Raw genomic sequence first — 19396 nt, 5'->3', positions numbered from 1 at the left:
TGCCTCTGCGCAGATGTTATTTTGAAGTTGACATTCATGTGTGTCCAGATGCATATAACATATGTAGTGAAGAATGATTTATTTTAAATAATGTAGTGTATATTTTCTTCAAAATTGAGAATATTGCTTCATATATGTAGTTACAATAAGTAAATGTCAGAGAAAAATATGCTGTTGTCAGTTAAAACGTGATGTGCGTTGCATTGTAATGCCATTGTGAGTGATTTTAATGTCTTATTGTTAATATGATTTTAGTTTGTTATAAACATCCAGATTATGTGCTCATTGTTTTTGGTGTGTTGAGGTCAGTAACATCAATTAATGATTTTCCAAAACACAATAACTGTGTTATCATGCATGAGAGAATACTGAACCATTGTTGAATATCATTTAAACTCATTTAGGGGGTCACAGTGACCTTGACCTTTGGGCAGTTAGCCCTCAAGTCCAAGTGAATGTTTGTGCCAAATTTGGAGAACATTTCTGAAGCTATTTTTGAGATATCGCATCTACAAGACATGAGGTCACAGTGACTTTGACCTTTGACCTCCAAAATCCCTTAAGTCCCTTAAGGCGAGATATTGCATTCACAAGAATGGGACATATGGACAGACGGACAATCTGAAAACTTAATGCCTCCCGGCCCTGGCTATCGCCAGGGCGGAGGCACAAGAATTTGGATATAAAAATGATCATTCCCACAATCGTATTATCTGTCCAAAAAAATTGCAATATGATTTATTTTTACCATATTGTGCAGCCCTATTTGTGTATAATACAGGCACTTACTTTAAGAATTGTATATTTAATCGCATGTTGTTATCTGCCTACCCTACACACACCAAACTTCAGATCAAATCGAAAATATTTCAAACCACTGAGTACATGTATCATTTCATGTGTCAATATGTGTTTGGATGTGTGTGAGAAGAGGAAAGGGTATTACCTGCAGGTTAAGTGAAGGCCTGCAGTGAAGTTGTTGAAACTAACAACCCCACAATACATCACAGCAACTCCCCGGGCACTTCTGAGAACTCATGCTGCATTTTCCCTTTTGCAAAGACAGAGAGGACAGAGACAGGATAGGTCATGTTTATCTTTATTCTACTAATTTCTCAACTACTTGAACAACACCAAATGAGAGATGAGGATGGTAGTTATGCTAAGCAAGCACAGTCATTCAATCTCTTAGACTGATCAGGATTTTTTAATGGGGCAAATAGTATGATTTATGTAAATAACTTCAAAAAACATTCACATCTTTTATTGTCTTAGAATGACCTGTAGTATAGGCTGTATATATAAATTACTTACCTTTCCCTCTGACAATCATCACCTTGCCTTGATGAGCATCTCTGGAATTAGAACGAGAAGTATCAGTGAATTTACATAGTATGTATATATATAGGTACATGTAACTTAAAATAAATGTTGATTCATTCCAACTTGGATGTATTGCTAGGTATTCGTTAAGTGAATGAAATATCCATTAATCAAGCAGTTGCATTTTGGCTGGTAAAACACACCCTTTTCAAAAAACTAATTGAATCTGCACGAATCAAGCTTATAAGGGTGGGATAGGCAGGGGACATACACACAAAAGTTTCCAGTGTTGTGTTAATGTACAGTAAAATGTACATTTAATTAATTAATTTAAGGCAGACATCGGTTCATGGCAGACACTTAAGGACGTCACCTTGGTCTTTGGGAAACCGTGATCAACATTCTTCACCATTTTCTGACAGTTACGATGTAACGTAACGTGTGCTCTGCTGCTCACATCATGTTCACGTATTAGACATTTACACCTTGTTTTCCTGGCTGAGCTGTGCCACTGCTTTAATTCTTTTACCGTGTAAACACACACCCCTTTCAAAAAACTAATTGAATCTGCACGAATCACACAAATGACTGAGAGAGAGAGAGAGAGAGAGAGAGAGAGAGAGAGAGAGAGAGAGAGAGAGAGAGAGAGAGAGAGAGAGAGAGAGAGGGGCAGCTGTAAGGTTACTAACATAACGTTAGTGACATGACAAGACTCGCTGCCTGCAAACAGAGCCAAACCAAACCTCTCGTTTAAACCACATTTAATATTAACACCACGCATCAGGCCCACAAGTTAACTAACGTTGTCACCTGTGACTTTACTTAATTTAACGTTACTCAATGGTTATCTAGCTAATCTGTTTGAAAACGTCATCACTGTAAATTAAGGAATGAACACAAATATTGCGTTTGGTTATGAATTTACAGCAAATAAGAGGGAAATGCTTCCTTACCTGACATAGCAGCAGGAGAACAGTTATAACCCTGAAGTTGACTTAGCTAATGTTAGCTAGCTGACCAAACATCCGTCTCACCCTTCAACTGTGTCCATACTCCATTTTTTTTCTCCGTCGAAATCCCACAACTCGGATTCGGTCAAAATAAAAACATGGCGAGCAGATGTAAAATAATCCAGGTAATAATCCAGGTAATCGATTAGTGGTCAGATAGTCCACTAGTGGACCGACTGACGCTAGCGCCGGACCCGACTAACGTAGCGGATCGGTGCCCAACTTCGGACGGCGAAGCCCGAAAAACGCACAATTTGGCGACTGTTTGTCTTGCTAGTTAAGTTAGCTATGTTGCCGTTTTCGTTAACAGCCGTCGTGTTTTTGGCATGCTATATTCGCTAGCTTTAGCTTCCACCTGCCGGTGTTTCTTTAAGTCCCTTCAAACTGAGGACGTGTCCGTACTTTTGAGGGCGAAAAACTGCGTCCAACTTCGGTCGCTTCCGACGACAGACATACCCGAGGTTGTAAATGACCGATTTGTGTTCCCAAATATCAACGTATCTGAATTAAATTTTGTACTTCACCGGTTATTTTCAAAAAAAGGCGCGCACAATTATCATTGGCCAGTTTTCTTGATGACGGCCACATCAACCAATCAGGTTCATTCAAGCTTTTCCCATCAACAAGTATACCGATTTGATTACAGAGTTTTAATGTAAAAGTACACATAAATCTAAAACTAATAAGATTTACCTTAAAATTGCACAGAAAAACGTTAGATTGTTAGTATGGACTTAAACGTTTATATAACAAGCTACATATGTAATCACAGGTTGTATGTATAATTACATGCAAATATAAAAATAATAAGATTTACCTTAAAATTACAGAGAAAAGTGTTAAGATTGTTAGTATGGACATAAACTTTGATATACCAGGCTACATATTTAATTACAGATAATTACTGTCATTTTACGTGAATTTGTATGTAATTTAAGAAAACAGAAAAGATAATGTAAAATTAATATAGTATTTTTCTGTAAATGAACGACAAATAAATGTAGTTTGTCATAACTGTCATAATACTTAAAATAACAGGCGGATTGTTGACTTAGAGTTAATGTCTGTAATTTTACAGTTTTGCACACTATTTTTAAAAACAGGAAAACTACTGTAAAAAAATAGAATCATATACTGTAAAATTAGGTTGTTGTTTTTTTTTTACTGTGTACACCTAAAGGAGAAGACACACTCCTTCGAGGGCAGCAACGTACACATTTTTGGCAGGGAAGATAGATGGTTTGAAAGAGGGGTGAAGGAAGCCATCTATGCGAAACTGGAAAAACCATCCCTCAACAGAGGAGGAGGTCTGCGACACCACCTATCTCCCACTTACAATGCCGTCCTTTCATCTCTACCCAGGAGACTCAAGAAGCCTAGCCTCCAAGAACAACAGTCGGCCACTAACGGCTCCAACGACTCTCATGACCACTGAACAATGAAGTCGAAACTAACACCCCCAACCACCGTCGCTGCTAAACAAATGCAAATCAATACCTCCGATAACGACGGGCGCGGCCAAACATCGGTACACAAAAGAGCCACTCATATCTATGGCTTTGTTAGCAGGGTTGGGCACCACTGGTCTAAAGGGTTAGGGTCAGGGTTAGGGAATAGCCCAAAAAACTTATTTCCCACAGAAATAAAGTTCCACAACCATCCATTTCATTAATGGGACACCTATGGGATATGAAAAAACATGGTTGTGTTTTTTTCTAACTCGGGTAGGGGTATCTCGAAAACTAAAGCCCTTTTTGAGGACTTGCTGCTATACCAAGTCCAGTTGCACTTGATTCAACTCCTTTGGGCCCCCATGCAGTTCCAATGTGGAATAATAGATGTGTCCAGTTTAAGGGAAAATCTGTGTTTTTGGAAGAGTTGTGGAAAAAGGGTATTTGGTCCATTACACACATCATGGATGACAGAGGCAATCTATTGAATTATAATGAGTTGTGTTTGAAATTATCCTCCTCTGTATAGGCCTATGACATGGTAATAGGTGCGATCCCTATACAACTCAAGATGATGGTCTCACAGTGTCTTATTTACTCCTCTGTCAGCCCCACACTTCGCCCCTTAATGATTGACAACTTAACCTGCAATAATGTCTTTATCAGAAACTCTTTGTTGAAGATATGTTATCCTAACCCTTTAAGAAGGAATTATATTTTAGACATGTACTCAAATTTGAATGCCCATAAAATTAGAAAAAGATACAGTTCATTCCCAATCCCCCCTAAATCCAAAGAGGTTCATTTCAAGTTAATTAATGATATTTACCCATCCAGTGAATTTATAAGTTTAAAAATTTAATGTAGACTGTAATGTCTGCCAATTCTGCAAGACAGACATAGAATCAACGGATCATTTCTTTTTCCACCTTAACATTACTTATACGTTTTGGTATAATTTGTATGTATGGATGAAGTCGAGCATTAGTGCTCTACCGCCATTTCTACTAGTAAGTGTCAAATTTGGAATGTTTATGGAGGATATACATATAGAATTCTTGTTGAGTAATGTGATTATTTTGGCAAAATATTTTATACACAAATGTAAATATTGCAAAACGCATCCCTGTTTAGCAGCCTTTAAAAATGAATTAGCAACTTTTTCCAAATCTCTAAAATGTATGAAAAACAGAAATGCCCAAAAATTATTCTTTGCATTTGAATAATTTAATATAATTTAACCCCTGGAATACTGTATTGTCCTATTTTATTTTAATTGTTTTTAGCTCTTTTTAATTTCTGTTTCCTTGTTTCGCTCTCGTTGTCTTTGACATGTTTGATCTTAGCCTACTCTGTTGTTTTAGACTATACTGGCTTTGCTGATGTGTTTGTATATTTGAAGTCTTGAATTTTAAAAACATATTTTTCTTCTTCTTCTTCCTCCTCCTCCTCCTCCTCCTCTTCTTCTTCTTCTTCTTCTTCTTCTTCTTCTTCTTCTTCTTCTTCTGCTCTCGGTTTACTGACAGATCGCAAACAACTTTACATTGCATATCGCCACCTATTGTACAAGAGTGTGTAACATCATGCCATTTAACCCTATTAAATTCTACCCATCAACCTTGCGTCACTTAAAAAAGTAAAGAGTGCCTTCCTGGTGATTTTAATCCCCTCCCCCTCTCCAGTATCCCCATCAGATTCCACTCTCGTCCCGCCTCTCGGACTTTATCCTGTGACCTTTCTCTTTCCACTTCATACACGTTACAATGTAATATTACATGTTCGGCGTTTTCTTTAACTCGACAGTTCTCACACTTATCACTGTCATTTTCCCCATTATAAACAAAGTGCCATTTAATCCTGTGTGATCCAATCTTAGTCTTGTTACGATGTCCAAAGGAGCTGAATCAAGTGCAACTGGACTTGGTAGATATCCGTGAAGACGGTTCGCCTCTCATCCAAGAGGCTTCCTCAGTTCGTGCCTTTCTGACTAGACCAAGCGAGTCTGACCGGCTGGTGATGAGACTCAGAATTTATCCTCTAGGAGTCGTTGTCAGAGTTGTTGATATGCGTGGCTCTTTGTGTTCACCTCTTGGATGAGAGGCGAAACGTCTTCACGGATATATAAGTCCAGTTGCACTTGATTCAACTCCTTTGGATAAACATGACCTGGATGAATGAGAACATTCACAGTCTTGTTACGATGATTTTCTCCCTTCTGTTGCTTTCTTTATAATTCGTTGTTATGACAGATTTCGACAGATTTTTCAGACGCAATACATATGCGAGCAAGACCGAATCCACATGCGTGGATGAGAGGGAGGACAGTGGAGTGGTGAGGATGCAAGGAGTAGAGATGACAAAGACGTATGAGTTTAAATACTTGGGGTCAAGTGTACAAAGGGAGTGCAGAAAAGAGGTGAAGAAGAGAGTGCAGGCAGGGTGGAGTGGGTGGAGAAGAGTGTCAGGAGTGATTTGTGACAGAAGGGTACCAGCAAGAGTTAAAGGGAAGGTTTACAAGATGGTTGTGCGACCAGCTATGTTATATGGTTTGGAGACAGTGCCACTGATGAAAAGACAGGAGGTGGAGCTGGAGGTGGCAGAGTTGCAGATGCTAAGAAGGATTAGAAACGATTATATTAGAGGGACAGCTCAGGTTGGACGGTTTAGAGACAAAGCAAGAGAGGCAAGATTGAGATGGCTTGGGCATGTGTGGAGGAGAGGTGCTGGGTATATTGGGAGAAGGATGCTGAATATGGAGCTGCCAGGGAAGAGGAGAAGAGGAAGGCCAAAGAGGAGGTTTATGGATGTGGTGAGGGGGGACATGCATGTGGCTGTGTGACGGAGGAAGATGCAGAAGACATGGAGAAATGGAAAAGGATGATCCGCTGTGGCGACCCCTAACGGGAGCAACCGAAAGTAGTAGTACTAGCAGTCTAATTTATGATTGGGCGGAGAGAGGTAGTATTTAGTCTAGTTTACATTTGATGGATTCAAGAGGAAATCTTCTAGATTACAATGAATTCACTGATAATTCCAACGTGACGTGTACAAAAAACAATACTCAGTGGTTATCAAGGCAATCCCACAAGTACTGGTGAATATGATAAAAGGAAGGTTGCCTTATGACGTGTTATACCACATATGGCTTCACTTCATATAGACAATCTCGTTTTACGGCGAAAAATATGCGCAAACAAAATTGTATGGGGTGCCCTTACCGCCGTACTCTTTTCTCTGCCATTAAAAATAAATAAAATATATTAAATAAAGATTATCCCAAAGAGATTATATTCAGAATTAGAACCAGATACCTCACTCTCCCTATTTCACCAAAAGCGAAATAAACTCATTTAAAATGATAAATTATATTTATCCTTGTAATGAGTTTCTGAGACAAAGATTTAACATTGATGAAAACAATTGTATGTTTTGTGATTCTGTTATCCAAACTCTAGAACATTTGTTTCTTTACTTGTAGTTATACCAGAGCCTTTTGGGAATTTCAGATGTGGATATCTAAAAAGTATTTTCATTTGCCCAATTTAGATTATAAGGATAATAAATTTGGATTTATAATGAAGGATAAAAATATGATAATATTGTACAATAGCCTGATTATCATGGCTAAACAATTTATCCATAGATCTAGATTTATTAATGCCAGGCCACTATTCTTAGTCTTCATGAATGAATCATTAAATTTTAAGAAAGCACTGAAATGTATACAAACCAAACAAGCTTTGAATATTTACAAATACATACATATATTCATTTCTGATGAGACCTGTCTTTCTGTCTTCATATTTTTTTTAATCTTTTATTGTTTTGTGAAATATTAAAAATTCTTTATTACGTCAGTCTGAGCTGTACTACTTGCTAATTTGTTATTGTTATGGCCAGATTTTTTTTATGTAATAAAGGTATTAAAAAAAGAAAAAAGGATCACTTCTTCACACTTTAGCTCAAAAGGTTGCGGTAGTGCACTTTTTGTGATTAATGTCAACCGGTTTTAAACTTCAAGTAGAAGATATCCAAAGGAATTGAATCAAGTGCAACTGGACTTGGTATATATCCGTGAAGACGTTTCGCCTCTCATCCAAGAGGCTTCATCAGCTCGTGCCTTTCTGACTAGACCAAACTACTCTGACTGGCTGGTGATGAGACTCAGATATGTATCCTCTTTGGAGACGTTATCAGAGCTATTGATATGCGTGGCTCTTTGTGATCAGATGTTAAGCAGCAACGGTCGTTGGGGGTGTTAGTTTCGACTTCGTTAGGGCTCCATTCAGTGGTCATGGGTCGTTGGAGCCGTTAGTGACCGACTGTTGTTCTTGGAGGCTAAGCTTCTTGAGACTCCTGGGTAGAGATGAAAGGACGGCATTGTAGGTGGGAGATAGGTGGTGACGCAGACCTCCTCCTCTGTTGAGGGAAGGTTTTTCCAGTTTCGCATAGATGGCTTCCTTCACCCCTCTTTCAAACCATCTATCTTCTCTGCCCAAAATGTGTACGTTGCTGTCCTCGAAGGAGTGTGTCTTCTCCTTTGGGTGTAGATAGACTGCTGAGTCTTGACCTGAGGAGTTTGGCCTTCTGTGTTGGGCCATCCGTTTGTGTAGTGGTTGTTTGGTTTCTCCTATGTATAGGTCAGTGCAATCATAATTGCATTGTACAGCATACACCAGATTGCTTTTTTGGGTGTCCTTTGGGATGAACCAGTCTTTATCGGAGTGTGTTGCTGGGTTTGAAGTATACCGGGATGCGGTGTTTGTTAAAAATTCTCCTGAGTTTCTCGGAGACCCCAGAAACATACGGGATGACTATGTTATTCCTTCTGTTCCTTTTCTCCTCGTTGCTCACCTGGTTGGTCTTTTAGGAACGTGTTGCAGTTTTCACAAAGGTCCAACTGGGGTAGCCGCAGGTTTTTAAGGCTCCCCTCAGGTGTTTGTGTTCTTCCCGTCGGGCCAGAGTGCTGTTGGGCACGTTGTCAGCTCTGTGTTGCAGAGTTCTGATGACGGCCCAGTTTGTGTTCCAGAGGGTGGTGTGAGTCGAAAAGAAGATATTGGTCTGTGTGTGTAGGTTTACAGGAAACCTACACACACAGACCAATATCTACTAAGAAGATATTGGTCTGTGTGTGTAGGTTTACAGGAAACCTACACACACAGACCAATATCTACTTTTCGACTCACACCACCCTCTGGAACACAAACTGGGCGTCATCAGAACTCTGCAACACAAAAGAGCTACGCATATCAATACCTCTGATAACGACGGGCGTTGCTAACATCGGAACACAAAGAACCACGCATATCAATACCTCTGATAACGACTCCAAAGACGATAAATATCTGAGTTTCATCACCAGCCAGTCAGACTAGCTTGGTCTCGTCAGAAAGGCACGAACTGAGGAAGCGTCTTGGATGAGAGGCGAAACGTCTTCACGGATAACCAACTTGTCTATGAATGTTCTCATTCACAGACAAGTAGAAGATAGAAAACCAGCCATCTGCGGATAGAAAATCAGCTACGCGACATTGTGCCGCTGGAGTTCAACTGGTTTTCCTTCCCCGTTGAGTTTACCATGTCCAGAACAAACCTTCTAAGATCGTTCGTCATCGAGCGACTAACTGCAGCAGCTGAGGAGATATTAGGAGCTTTCGAGAGGACGATAGAGGAGTATGAGGACGAGAGAGATCGACAGAGGAGACTGCTGGACATGGCGTTGACGCCCGGTATTGCGTTACAGAGAACAGGTTCGTAAAATCGTGTGTGCCATCCATAATCAAAACATTCTTGCATTCCTTCTTTCAATGTGATGCCATTGTTTATTTGCTAAGGGAATTAACACAGATCTCTGTGAATGGGTTCTTCTTCTTCTCTCTCTCTCTTTTTCTTAACAAATTTTTATTTATTTAATTGATTTCGCATACAGGGGACAATATATAGAACGAATATAAGTTGATATTTAAAGACATACATACATTTAAAGTTTTCACAACCTTTTTGTTCGTAGAAGAAATAAGTTTTACATGTTGTTCAATCTCTTTCAAGAAATTAACAATGGAGAGACTGATCATGAACCAGTCTTTCTCACGTAAGCACATTGAGCTCTCTCCAAGACAGAGGACTCTTGTAATAGCTTCCTTCTGCTCACAGAGTCTCTGGAACATATAGAACACAGAGTTCCACCTTGTTTCAACTGACTATCAGTTTTTGTTCTGAATTTCTTTGAGCTTCTCTGCTGTTCTTGTGCAGGGTGAAAGAAAGTTACTATAGCACCGCATCTCTGCTGGATGTTAAGTAGATCAGGAAGAGTCTTAATAGTATTTTACCACTAAATTTAAAGTGTGTGCACAACATGGATAATGCGCCCAACTTGCTTTGCGCACTGCAGCAACCATGTTGGCTCCATTATCTGTGACTACAGCCTGAACTTTGTCAGTTATGCCCCGTTCATCAGTGATTCGTTTTGATTGCAAATGTTTTCAGTGCTGTGTTTTCCTGCAAAACTACAGGTTTCCAGGGCACAGGCTTGCATTTGCCAGTTCTCATCAATGACATGGCATGAGACAGTTAAATAAGCCTTTGTGGCTCTAGATGTCCACATGTCTGTTGAGTACAACAGTGTTTGCACCATCCAGAGATTTTAGGGGGCAGCAAGCCCTCGGAACTAATGGACAAGACGCTGACTATGCTGGGTTCGTCCGACCCCGCCTTCCTTTTCGGCCAGCTGTTCCACCGTCAGCTCCCCTCACATGTCCGTGCTGCCTTGGCTAGCTCCAAGTTGTCCACCAACAACAACTTTCGGGACATGGCCACAAAGGCTAACAGGATTTTTCTGACTCCTAGTTTGTGCTCCAGTGGATGATGAGAGTCAAACCTTAAGTACTGATCATTATATCTTGGTTTACGGTAAACATCAATAATCAAAAGTTTGTAATTTCATAGGACTACCTCCACGGCTTAATCAACAGCATCGCACATGAATAGAGACTTAACTTCTTAGGACACCACAGTTTCGTCCCTCTCCATAATGATGTCCCTCACCTTATCCACAAAATTCATAGTGTTCTGAATGTGATGTTCTTTACTGCCTACCAACAAGTTATGAATAGTTGCAAGAAACTTCGAGATGTTATAGGTCACTGAGTTAATCATACAAACAATATGCCGTAATGGTACATCCTGTTTATGTATCTTATTTAAGCTATACATATTAGGTATACCTTCCCCTGGGTATAATCTGTGGTAAAATTTCTGTCAATATGGGGAAGCTACACCTAGTCTGTATGGCAGTGGAGCCCAACCCTGCTCCTGGAAAACCACCATTCCGCCGTTTTTCACTCCAACCCTAATTTAGCACACCTGATTCTACTAATTACCGACTGACCAAGACCTTCATTAATTGAATCAGATGTGTTAAATCAGGGTTGGAGTGAAAACAGGCAAGAGGGTAGCTCTCCCGGAGCAGGGTTGGGCACCACTGCTCTATGGTTTACCTAAGATATGTAAGCAGGGTGTGCTACTACGACCAAACTTTAAACTGCCTCTGTAGATGCAAATAACAGCACTGATTGTTCTTTCCCCTCTATCCAGGCTTTGTACAGTTATCTGATCAGCAGCATGGTGAGCAGGAGAGGAGCCCCAGTCTAGCCAAGGAGGAACAACAGGAACTCTGGATCAGTCCACAGGAAGACCAACTTCCATTGCAGGGGGTAGCTGATACCGCTGAGTCCATATTTACCCCTCTTTGTGATGGAAATGATGATGGTAAAGATCAGCCTCCGCCCTCAGAAATCTACCAAACCAAGACAGAAGGAGACACAGAGCCCCCAGCGGTCACCTCATTTGAAGTGATACAACTGGATGCCAAAGAAGACAACTTTTTAATATCAGAACCAACAAGTGATGACCATACCCTCTCTGACTGCTGTCATGTAACTAAGAGTGAAGCTGACCATACTCGCAGTCGCCAAAACTGTGAGGAAGCGGGTTCAACTCAGAAAGCAAGGCTGAAACCTCACAAAAACCCCTACAACAAATGCAAGATTTATGGGAAAGTGCTTTATAATTCCGAAATTTTCAAAATTCACAAGACATTTCACACAGGGGACAAGCCTTTCAAATGCATCACTTGTGGGGGAGATTTTAACTGTAAGTGCAACATGGAAAGGCATACAGAGACTCATGCAGTGAAGAAGTCATTCAGATGCACCATGTGCGGGAAGATTTTTACCCATAAGTCACATTTACTGAGGCACTTAAGGACTCATTCAGGGGAGAAGCCATTCAGATGCACCACATGCGGGAAAATGTTTACCCACAAGTCAAATTTAAATAGGCACGTAAGGACTCACACAGGGGAGAGGCCATTCAGATGCTCCCCGTGCGGGAAAACGTTTACCCAGAAGTCAAATTTTCAAACGCATGTAAGGACTCATACAGGGGAGAAGCCATTCAGATGCACCACTTGCGGGAAAATGTTTACCCAGAAGTCAAGTTTACAAACGCACATAAGGACTCACACAGGGGAGAAGTCCTTCACATGCATCACGTGCGGGAAAATGTTTACCCTTAATTCACAATTGCAAAGGCATGTGAGGACTCATACAGGGGAGAAGCCATTCAGATGCACCACGTGCGGGAAAATGTTTTCCCGGAAGTCACATTTGCAAGAGCACATGAGGACTCATACAGGGGAGAAGCCATTCAGATGCACCACGTGCGGGAAAATGTTTAGCCATAAATGTAATTTTGAAACGCATGTAAGGACTCATACAGGGGAGAAGCCATTCAAATGCACCACATGCGGGAAAATGTTTACCCAGAAGTCAAACTTACAAGTGCACATAAGAACTCATACAGGAGAGAAACCATTCAGATGCACCACATGCGGGAAAACGTTTACCCGGAAGCCAGATTTACTAAGGCACGGAATGACTCATACACAGGGGAGCAGCCATTCAGGTGCTGCGATTGTGGAAATGGGTTCAGCTCAAAATGTCATCTCAAACAACATGTCATGATCCACACAGGTGAGAGGCCTCACAGGTCACTGTAGAAAGAAGTTGGCTATACATCCTAATTATTTATAATCATTTTATATCACACCATGGGTCAGGGGGTTACATTGAATCATTATTGGGGTGTATCTGCACAAACAAGACATGGTGCCCTTTATAACCATTTTGTCAATTTGTTTCAAAACGACTGTGCAACAATAAGATCAGTATATTTATACTGAAGGGCATTTTTATACCAACGAACTTAGACTGTAGTCATGCCTCACAGCTCCATTTCACTGGAGTCATGGTGATACAGACTTGTACAGAGTGTGACACCATAGTGTCAGATTGTTGATACTTTTTGATATTAAGGAAGAAGAACCATAGTAATTAAGCAGAAAGTGCAATCACATTTTATTATGACAATGTAATCACACATGCTATGTTCAAAGTGTCCTAATAAAGAAATGCTACAACAAAATTTCTTAAAATCCAGGATTGTGGTAGTAGGTAGAACCTTGGTAAGTAAACAGAAGGTGCAATCATGTTACTTGATCATTTAACTATTCATGCCACGTTTTGTTAATCTCAGTTTTTAAATAGAGATTTTCCACATTCTGAAATATGTTCCATACAAAAATGCAAACTGGACAGTCAGCCCATTTCAATTCTTCTTTTGACTGAAGATGTTTACTGTATTCCTTAAAGAATAGTCTTTGAAAAATGACTAAGCAGAGCTTCCTATAGGCCACATAATGCCACCTTTAAGGTGGAACGGAACATATGAGTAAGAAGCTGTTGAATAAGAAGCCAAGTTCAGCCTCATTATGAAATGCTCTCTCCCAAAGAGGTCTGATTTAAATTCTAATTGCCTTCATTATTAATTATGGTGTGCAGTTAAACAAAATGCTGGGTCCTCTTCACATGCAGGTGAGATCCGCACTTCCACAGCCAACAGAGGGTCAGCTGCACGACCGGAAGCCAAAACATCGGAAAAGGCCCGTGGGCGGGGTCCCACTAAGTGCTCTTGACCACACCTACAGCGGTGAAGGTGGAGGGGATAGTCAGCTGGACACACACCAGCCACTGCTAGAAGGTGCCATCACTGGAGACGGAGGTCCAGGGTGAGAGACCCGCTCCGCTCTCAAACGAGGAAGAGAAGTAGACGTGGCCAGCTCTCACAGGGTTTTTTTTTCCTTGCCTTTTTCTCCCCATTTGTACTTTGGCCAATTACCCCACTCTTCACATCCAGTTTCCCACCCGCAGACACGGCCAATTCTGTCTGTAGAGAATCCCGGCCAGGCCGGAAGTAACATGGGGATTCGAACCGTCGACCCCCGTGTTGGTAGGTAACGGAATAGACCGCTACGCTACCCGGACGCCCCCTCACTGAGGTTTAAAAACCTCCTGAGAGCCAAAGCTTGCTGCGCTATAGGGAAAAGCATACTTTATTTTTATCTAATGGAGCCTGATAACAGTAAGGTACCACTGAGGTACTTTGTCATGATGGTGCCTGAAAGCAGGCCCTGGTATCCCTTTAGGAGAACGGGGTTTGGTCTCAGAAGAACGATGTGTTGTTTTGCAATAACTGTTGTGAATGTCGGTCGTGTTTTATGGGTTTTTGATTGTCTACAAGACAACAATGCTGTAACAACAACTGTTACATTCTCATCAACCACCTGTCGCCCCCACCATAGCCAAATTGCCAGATGTGCAGATGGCAGGAGATTGTCTTTTAGTGCAGGGGAGAAATGTGTGTGTCGGCCCTGTGATGGCTTGGCGGTCTGTCCAGGGTGTCTCCTCGCATACCCCCAATGACTGCTGGGATAGGCTCCAGCAACCCCGCGACCCTGACAGCAGGATAAGCGGTTTGGATAATGGATGGATGGATGGTACAGCGTGTGTAGCGCAGCAGCTACTTTAGCCACCGGAATTGGTGCCTTGCAATTCAATCGTGCTGCCTACTACTGGCCAGTAGATGGGGGTGTTGCACCACTGATTGGCATTCAGCCACTGTTAAAGAGGGAATTTGTTGTTTCAGCTTCAGATATGCCTCTTTGATACATAGCCACATTATTTATCTGCTGTGTTTACCAGTTGTATTGCCTTGTACAGTGTAAATTCATACCTTTGTGAAAGCAATGTAGGTTATGTTTTCTGCATGTGCCTCATAATTTTATGAAGGTCGCTGATTTATTTTGTTCATTTACGCAGAGACAGAGTCATCAGACTGTTGTACAAGGATTGTGTTTGGAGTGGCGGCAGTAAAGTAGAAGTTCAAGTATTTGCTCATCACCTGGAGGTTGTAACGTTTTAATGACCCGACCCCTTTTCGCACTACTGTTTTTTTATTGAATTGTTGTGAAATTTATTATTTTGGACAAAATGTAGCTAGAACACCGTGTGTGGAATATCAGACCCATGGTAACAGGCAACATTCTATTGTGAAAGAGAAGCTGATTGGACATGGAGGCTTCGTTATACTGCGTTCTGCTTGTGTGAGAGACGATGGCAGGCCGTTTCATTATTCATTTTAAGGCAGGCACGGCACCAGGATTTCACTTCTGGATGGGCCAAACTCATTTTGGCTGGGCCTTTCAATTACAGAAGTTGATATGGTTACCGTCCTCTGACGGTTTCCGCCTGGCAGCCTCGCCACAACAGAAATGACTGATACCCTGCTGTGGAAGGCGACTGGCACGTCTGGCTGATTATGACACTTTTCAAATCTCTTTCTAAACATTTTCAACGCCGAGACAGTTTATTATTATTATTATTATTATTATTATTATCTACCTGCGACGCTGTGTGTTTATGACATGTTGGTATATTGCTCACATCGAGTGAAAATGAAACAGTATCCTATCTGTCATGTTTATCTTTATCTGTTGCTGTGGGTTGTGTAGACCAACACACCCATTTCTTTAGGAACACTGACTTCTCCCCCTAAAGTTAGGGAAATACCGTCTTGTCTGGTTGATCTGGCTGGATTAGTATTTGTTGAAGTTGATTGCAGGGAGAGAGAGAGAGAGAGAGAGAGACCAAGCCTACACTCAGACACATGCATACACACACAGCCTCTCTCTCTCTCTCTCTCTCTCTCTCCCTTCTCTCTCTCTCTCTCTCTCTCTCTCTCTCTCTCTCTCTCTCTCTCTCTCTCTCTCTCTCTCTGTCTTTCTCTCTCTCTCTCTCTCTCTCTCTCTCTCTCTCTCTCTCTCTCTCTCTCTCTCTCTCTCTCTCTCTCTCTCTCTCTCTCTCTCTCTCTCTGCCCGTCTTTTTCTCTCTCTCTCTCTCTCTCTCTCTCTCTCTCTCTCTCTCTCTCTCTCTCTCTCTCTCTCTCTCTCTCTCTCTCTGCCCGTCTTTCTCTCTCTCTCTCTCTCTCTCTCTCTCTCTCTCTCTCTCTCTCTCTCTCTCTGAGCGGAAGTGCGAGTGAGTGTACGGAGCAGCAGCGTGTTGTTTCGGTGTGAGTGAGTTTCTGAATTTTGGACTTTTTTTTGTCTGGTCCCTTTCACGTGCTTTCTGTGGGTTTGTTGTTGTTTAGTTTTTAGTTCGTTTTTCTCGGTGGTAGGTTTAAGCGGAGTTTTATTTTCGGTAGCGCTGCCACCGGCCCGGCGGGGCAATATGGAGGAACGGCGTTCGAAAAATTGACACGCCGGCACACGGTTAAAGTGGCTCCGGTGGTCAAATGCTCGGTGGAGGAGTGCTGCCTCGCGGTAGGTGAGCATGTGGGCTATGGAAGCGTCAAATCGGCGTCCAGAATGAACGGTGCAGTAGTCATGTTTCTGGACAGTATTGATAAGGTCAACCAGGTGGTGGAAAGTGGTGTGGTGATTAGGGACATGTTGACTCCCGTTCTGCCGCTGGTTAACCCAGCCAAGAGAATCACCATTTCCAATGCTCCCCCGTTCATGAGAAATGCAGCTTTTGAGAAGGAGCTTGCAAGATACGGACAACTAGTGTCCCCCATAAAAATGGTCTCCCCCGGTTGCCAGTCTCCTCACTTGAAACACGTTGTGTCCCATAGGAGGCACGGTTTCATGATTTTGAAAAATAATGCAGAGGATTTGGATCTGAAATTCAGGATTGATGACTTTGATTATATTGTATTTGTTACTTCTGGTTTGATGAAATGTTTTGGCTGTGGGTCAGAGGGGCATTTAGTAAGGTCTTGCCCCGAAAGGAGTGAGGGTAGGTCTGAGCCTCAAGGGCCGCCTTCGTCCCCCGATGCCGCCGCGAGCGGCGCATCTCCGGCTGGAGACGGCGCGGCCGAGTCGGCACAGGGCAGACAGGAGGCTGGGGAGCGAGGGGTGGGAGAAACAGACCAGGTGGTGACACAGAAAAAGACCGAGGCTGGGGAACATGAGGAAAATGGACGGACTGAGCAGGCAGGAGAAGGAGGTGTGCAGACTGAGCATTTTAAAAACGTTGAGCATACTGAGAAGGTAACAGAACTTGGGCAGGTCACAGCTGATGGCCAGGATGAGAAGGTAGCGGACGTTGAACAGAATGAAACGGAAGATGAAAACAGCGAGACCGGGGATCATAGCAAATTGGCTGGGCCAGATACGAGTGGTGGTCAGAGGACGCAAATACAGCAGACTGCTGTTAGAGTGGCAGAGTGTGTACTCGAAGAAGAGGCAGAGATTATGTTGGACGATGAAATAAAAATCAAAAAAGTCCATTAGAAGGAGCCGACTGAAGGTAGACAGGAAAATTTAAAAGCGAAGAGGGCTTCAAAAGATAAAAAGCCATCCTCCTCTTTGTCTGATGAGAACACAGACGAAAGTGAGTGTGAGTTAGGTTTCTCTCCTCATACACAGGTGGACACGGAAGGGAGCTATGCCTTTCTAAAGATCAGGAAGTTTTTGCAGGTTACCAAGGGTTCGAGGGCAGTCAAGGTGGAAAATTATTTTCCAGACTTGCAGCTTTTTATTGACTCAGTTAAATGCTTTATGAAAAACACAGGGGACTTGGAGGTGAACACATTTACTGAGCAGGAAGTCTTCAGACTGAAAAAACTTGTTCAGAAGGTAAAATTGCAACTTCATGATGATGTTTAAGACAAGTTTGGGTATTTTTATCTTTTTGGTCAGTGTTAGCTTGTTTCTGGCACAGTTCAGCCCCACTCTCCTCATGTGTAATATACAATTAGGCACTTTAAATCTGAATGGAGCAAGAGATGACATGAAAAGAGCTAATGTGTTTAAACTGGTTGAGCTGAAGAAAATAGATGTCTTGCTTGTGCAAGAAACACATAGCACAGCAGTTAATGAAACTGAATGGAAGAGGGATTGGACTGGAAAATTTATTCTCAGTCATAAATCCAATATTAGTGGTGGGGTCGGGATTCTTTTCTCAAGAGATTTTTTGCCATGCTCCCTTGAGGTAGAGGAAGTAGTCGAAGGCCGGCTACTGAAAGTAAGAGCGCAGTATGAAAACGCAACACTAGTTTTTATAAATGTTTATGGTCCAACCTTGGCCCTGAAAGAGTAGTTTTTCTTGGATGTGTTATCTGATGTTATTAGTAAATGTGACAGTGAGGAGTATTTATTTCTGGGAGGGGACTTTAACTGTACAGAGAATTGCAAGTTGGACAGGAACCATCAGGAACCACATCCTGCATCTCTTAGTCGGCTCACACGCTTGGTTAATTCGTGTGAACTGAAAGATGTTTGGAGAGCTTTTTATGGGACCCAGAGGCAGTATACATGGACACATCTAAAAGATAACGCACTATCCATGGCACGGCTTGATCGGTTTTATTATTTTAAACATCATTTTAATGTGTTTAAACAATGTAACATGCTTCCAGTTTGTTTCTCTGACCACTCTCTTGTACAGTGCTCAGTTTTCATACGAAGTGTTAAAACAAATAGTGCTTTCTGGCATTTTAACACAGGCCTCCTAAATGATAACAACTTTAGAAATGCTTTTAAGTTTTTCTGGGGCCAATATAGAAGCCGAAGGTCTGAATTTATTTCTCTGCAGCAATGCATGGGACATTGGCAAGTGTCAGACAAAGCAGTTTTGCCAGCAGTACACTCGCAATGTCACCAGAGACATAGCCAGATCTATGAGAGATCTAGAGGATGAAATGGTGGAACTACAGAATTTGGCAGATTCCACAGGAGACAGAGGCCATGTAGAAGCTCTCAAATCCAGAAAGTCTGCTTTGGCTAACCTGCTGGGTATTACAGCACAGGGGGCACTGGTCCGCTCATGCTTTCTGAACGCCACACATATGGATGCTCCTTCTCACTTTTTCTTTAGTCTAGAGCGCAAGAGATGGGCAGAGAAAAACCATTCACTCTCTGCATACTAACACTGGTGTGCAGCTGTCAGATTTTTCTGGAATTCTGAAATACACAGCAGGGTTCTACAGTGACCTCTATAAGAGCGAACTCAGGCAGGATGTGCTGGGGGCTGAGTCATTCTATCATGGCTAAAAAAGGTTGAGGGTAGCACTCAATACAGACCTCGAGGCTCAACTGTCCCCTGAAGAACTTCATGACGCCCTGCAAAGTCTGGAAAGTGGCAAGGCACCTGGTTATAGACCGGGTTACCTGTTGACTTCTATAAGTCTTTTTGGCCGGTGCTCGGAAGGGATTTG

General features: G+C 42.0%; 1 protein-coding gene across 1 annotated transcript in view; it reads left to right on the top strand.

Moving 5' to 3' along the window:
- The window catches only part of LOC130124314 (gastrula zinc finger protein XlCGF26.1-like), a 41990-nt gene extending 29148 nt beyond the window's left edge, over positions 1–12842 (top strand). Inside the window, 2 exon segments of the mRNA XM_056293774.1 lie at positions 11975–12726; positions 12729–12842. Coding sequence (XP_056149749.1) covers positions 11975–12726; positions 12729–12842 — 866 coding nt within the window.
- The last annotated feature ends 6554 nt before the right edge of the window (positions 12843–19396 follow it).

Source organism: Lampris incognitus, chromosome 14, assembly GCF_029633865.1.
Source record: "Lampris incognitus isolate fLamInc1 chromosome 14, fLamInc1.hap2, whole genome shotgun sequence".
Taxonomy (NCBI): domain Eukaryota; kingdom Metazoa; phylum Chordata; class Actinopteri; order Lampriformes; family Lampridae; genus Lampris; species Lampris incognitus.
Note: the sequence above shows the minus strand (reverse complement) of the source record. Positions and strands in the feature narration are given on the sequence as shown.